This window comes from Grammomys surdaster, unplaced genomic scaffold, assembly GCF_004785775.1.
Source record: "Grammomys surdaster isolate TR1022 unplaced genomic scaffold, NIH_TR_1.0 205, whole genome shotgun sequence".
NCBI lineage: Eukaryota > Metazoa > Chordata > Mammalia > Rodentia > Muridae > Grammomys > Grammomys surdaster.
The window spans coordinates 6293529-6298261 of NW_021604650.1; the positions used below are offsets into that span (position 1 = coordinate 6293529).

At 46.5% G+C, this 4733-nt stretch overlaps 1 protein-coding gene across 3 annotated transcripts in view; it reads left to right on the plus strand.

The window, feature by feature from the left end:
- LOC114624343 (tumor necrosis factor receptor superfamily member 26-like) overlaps positions 1 to 4482 on the plus strand; it is a 20913-nt gene extending 16431 nt beyond the window's left edge. The window contains exons 7-8 of one of the 3 annotated variants that reach the window (XM_028771282.1): positions 365 to 403; positions 2901 to 4482. In XM_028771282.1, coding sequence (XP_028627115.1) covers positions 365 to 403; positions 2901 to 2917 — 56 coding nt within the window. In that variant the 3' untranslated portion in view covers positions 2918 to 4482. Of the gene's footprint in view, positions 1 to 364; positions 646 to 2900 lie in introns of those variants that run through there. The other 2 variants (XM_028771283.1, XM_028771281.1) reach the window with 2 other exon arrangements.
- Positions 4483 to 4733: the final 251 nt, after the last annotated feature.

Genomic DNA, 4733 nt, shown 5'->3' on the forward strand with positions numbered 1-4733 from the left:
AACCCTAACCCTAACCCTAACCCTAACCCTAACCCTAACCCTAACCCCCTAACCCTAACCCTAACCCTAACCCTAACCCTAACCCTAACCCTAACCCCCTAACCCTAACCCTAACCCCCTAACCCTAACCCTAACCCTAACCCTAACCCTAACCCTAACCCTAACCCTAACCCTAACCCTAACCCCTAACCCTAACCCTAACCCTAACCCTAACCCTAACCCTAACCCTAACCCTTGAGTTGCCTGACATGGATATTGGGAACCAAACTGGGGTTGTCTACAAGAGCAGCATTCACTCTTAACCGCTGAGCCATCTCTTAAAAGAGGCAGTCTGTTTGACAAGGCTCTGGTTTTCTCATTGTAGACAGAAGAGCCCTAAATAGTGTCAACGGCACCACCTCAGGTAAGCGGATCATGATGGCAGTGAGCACCTTTCAGGGTGCCCCAGCCTGCAGCAGGGGATGGAGGGATGGTTAAAGGGGCTCCAGCATCCCACTCCTGCCAGAGGTTCAGCTATATATTGCCAGATTCTGGAAACACAAATAAGAGTTTGCTATGCGGGCTGGAGAGATGGCTCAGTGGTTAAGAGCACTGACTGCTCTTCCAGAGGTCCTGAGTTCAAATCCCAGCAATCACATGGTGGCTCACAACCATCCGTAATGAGATTGTATGCCCTCTTCTGGTGTGTCTGAAGACAGCTACAGTGTACTCATAAATGAAATAAATAAATCTTAAAAAAAAAAAAAAAAAGAGTTTGCTATGCATTCAAGACATTTCCTGTCCCTGGAGGAAGCCACCGCACCAGTGAGTCTAAATTCACTGTGTGTATCCTTTTCCTGGTTTCGGGAGAGAAGATTTAGCATTGTAAATAGTGTGCTGGGAATTCTTTTTTTTTGGGTGGGGGGTGTCATCAGAGTCTCATATAGCCCAGGCTAGCCTCAGACTTGCTATAAAGCTAATGGTCTTAAATTTTTTTAAAAAAGATTTTTTTTTCCAGAAAGTATATGCATGAGGTTCTCCTCCCCCATTTGTATGGCTGTGCACTGTGTATGCGCAGAGGCTGGATCCCTTGGAACTGGAGTTACTGAGCCACCCTGTGGATGCTGGGAACTGAGCCCAGGATCCCTGGATAAGCAGTCAATGCTCTGAACCTGACCAAGAGCTCCCGATTCTCCTTCCTTCACCTTAAGTTCTACTACACCTAGTTCCCAGTCACTGTGGGTGCTATGTCTGTAGTCTTTCCTAGAAATTCACGATGGTGGCTCCTGATCCTCCCATTGCTGAGGGCTCAGGCCTTGTTAGGGTGGTAATGCAATTCCAGGCCTCCCCACCTGCATCATGCAGTTTAATTTGTGCCATGGTGTTTGTGTCCTCTTCATGAGAGCTGAAGTCTGCTCTGGGAAGAGACTGACATTCCAGTGGTTTAGACAGAGTAGAAACTGAGGCACAGAAAATTAAAGGGAGGTGTGTTATCTTTATAAAGAGTGTCTGGAGATGTCATAAGAGATGACTGCAAAGTGGGGGTCAGCTCATCAGGGATGTACTGTCTCATCATTCTAATGGCTAGGTCTCCCAGTGGATGAGGGTCCCTCCTGCCTTTCCACCTACTAGGAACTGGCAGTCTTTGGCTTGAGGTGACTTAAACTAGTGTGGCACCATCTTCAGATGGCCCTCTTCCTGCCTGACCAATCCTTGGAGTATGTCTTCCCCTATAAAAATCTATCCAACTAAGATCCGAGTTGTAGGCAACAGATCAGGACATGGGTTTATCTTTTGGAACCCATAGATCACCTTAGGGTAGGTTGGTCCTAGGATCTATCTGGTCAGGCCCTGATGTCACATGGTGTAGATCTCCCAGTCTGGCCCTCCAAATGCATGGCATCTCATCTTCTCAATGTGCCTTGAGTGGAGCTAACTATCTTGCCAGGCACTGCCCTGAATGCTGGAGGCCTCATTAGGGTAAGAAAGGGCAAGGTCAACCACCTTAAACTGTTCACCCAGAGCTTCTGGCATTCCTAGAAGAGACCAGAAGTTCCTCCCAGAAGGAAGACTGAAGCCATGTCAGGTTTGGCTGCTTTCTGCCACGACAGTCTTGATTGGCCCTGTCCCAACCTGGGTCTCCTGACCACTTGGGATTACTTGAGGACACAAATAGCCTCTCCTACCTTGAGAAGCAGAATCTCAGAAATGCAGCTTTCCTCCAGAACATTCAAGAGATGTAAATAGACTCTGTAAGACTCCGACCCTCAGTCAGCGGCACTTGCTTTGAGATACCCCAAGTGAGACACCAAGATGCAGATCGATGCAAAAGCAGAAGGTTTATTTTCTGGCACATTGGGGTAGACTTTCAATCAGTCCCTCAAGGCGAGTGACGAGAAGGCAACCCCAAAATGGTTATTACAAGCAGTTTTTCTACTTTTCAGGGGCACAGGTTACACCAGCAAGGTTACAGTTCAACCTTATTGGCTAAACATATTGACCTTTAAATCTATTGGCTAGCAAGTATGGGTGGATCATGACATGCATTTGAACTCTACCTGGGACTTTCCAGAGGGTCAGGTGACTATCAGTCAGTACATTCTGAGAATTTTTTTACTCAAGAATGTTCCTGTGGGTGGAGAACGGAACTTGGCCTATCCTTGACCAGATGCAGGAAGCTGGAACTTGGCCAAGTCTTGACCCAAAACAGGAAGCTGAAACTTAGCCAAGTCTTGACTGGAAACAGGTGGGTGTAAGGCTGGCAAAAGTTCCTAGGGCCCTTCAACTCTTGTGTGTGTGTGCATGTGTGTGTGTGAGAGAGAGAGTGCGTGCACACACGCATGCACACACACGCGCACACACACACGCGCGCGCACACACACTCATACACTCATACACTCATGTGTGTTTTTTTCCCCTAGCCTCCACTATGCTGTGAAGCTCTGGAAAGAGCAGATGGCATCCCTGAAGCTCCCTGGATTTAAGGAAGTTGAGATTCCTGAACATGGAAACTGAGGAAACAATGAACAGTGGCAAGCTCAACACTATTATTTCTAAACTTAAGACAGACCTTGCAGGAATGTGTTTACAAACTATGACAATTTAGCTGCTAAAAATTATGTCAAGTGTCCTTTGGTACCAGACTGAAACATTCCAAATAGCCCAGCTGAATTTGGAGCTGACACTCATCCTACTGTATACCCTGTGGACCCTAAGATGTGTAATGTGCCTTTCTCTCTTGTGAAACTCAGCAGTCCTGTATGCAGCCAGAGGGTTTCCCTCCTCGAAGCCTGCCATGGCTGGCCTTAGAGATTTGAGGTTTTGTGCTGTGAACTTGTAAGCTAGAACCAATTTGGGTTCATGGTACTCAGAATGTCTTCCTAGAAGCCAAGGATGGGAGGACCCAAAATAGTTGTCCTTTGAGCCCACATCAAGATGTGGCCAAGACAAAGTGCTTTGTTATACATATAAATTCATAACAAAGTTCCCTGACTGGCCAGCCTGAGCCACTTGAACTTTGCCACATCCAACACTGGGAATAGTGTCTGTGTTTGTAGGTTCTCCATCACCTGGGTGTCTAAGAACTAGCCTTAGTCTTCATTCCTCTCAAACTACGCTGAGCAGGTGTAGGTGTGAATGACAATTTCTCATAAGCTATGTTTAAATAGGTTAATTGATTAATTTATTGTTAGTATTCTTTTGTTTTGGAGTTTTTGAGAAAAGGTTTCTCTGTGTAGCCTTGGCTGTCCTGGATGTCCCTTTGTAGACCAGGCCGTCCTGGAACTCACAGAGATCCACTTGCCTCTACCTCCCAAGTGCTGAGATTAAAGGCATACACTATTACTCCCCGGCTTAACATTTTAATGATGTAGGGAAGCATAACTTAGGCTAGACTTAGGCTATAACTTAGGTTAGTTCCAACCTAGAACATAGCAATGTCTTGCCTCCCTCTGGGTCAGAACTAGCATCCTGTAGAGGACACAAGGTCCTTGTGGTCACAGGGAAGCACATCAGAAACCAGAAATGTTAAACGCACAGGGTTGTCTCCTCAACAAGGAAGCTGTAGACCTGTTTCCAGCCAGAAGTCTGGGGATGGATGTAGTTAACATCCTGCTGATCTGTGTCATCTGTAGATCCAGGCCACACTTGAATCTCCCAGACTTTGTTTATTCTAGACTCTTCCTCTATAGGCCTTTTTCTTGAGCATTGTTGCTCAAAAAATCCTGTCTTTATGGGATATGTCACTTGTGCCCTCCCCCAGCCTTGAGCAAGCCAGAAAGTCCTTGTTTCCACAATAGACCTATTGTAATAAGACCTAGGTGGAGTCATCCACCTTGGCTTCAGGTACAACTCCTATAGGAACTTAGAAGAATAGACTGCCCACTGAGCTTGCTTTGTGACATAATCTGACTGAAACAAAAGATGGATTTGAAGGGGCTTTCCCTATATTAAACGATATATATATTAAAGCTGAATATTAAACTTTGAGCCTTGATCGGAAAACTTTGTCTTAGCTTCATATTTTTTCTAGCCCTTCAGTCTCTTTTTCATTTCAGCCCTCCTTTCAGGTGAACCCAGTTCGTCCATGGCCACTGGTGGCTATAGGTGGTGCCCAAATGATGGGCCCGTTGTGATGGCAGCTGTTGCAGTGAACCTTGTCCTGGCCTCTGCTGAGGACAGAGCGACACAGCACGGGTCAGAGCCAGACCGGGATGAACAGTGGGGCCAAATCGGGAATGGGCGAGAGTGTCAAT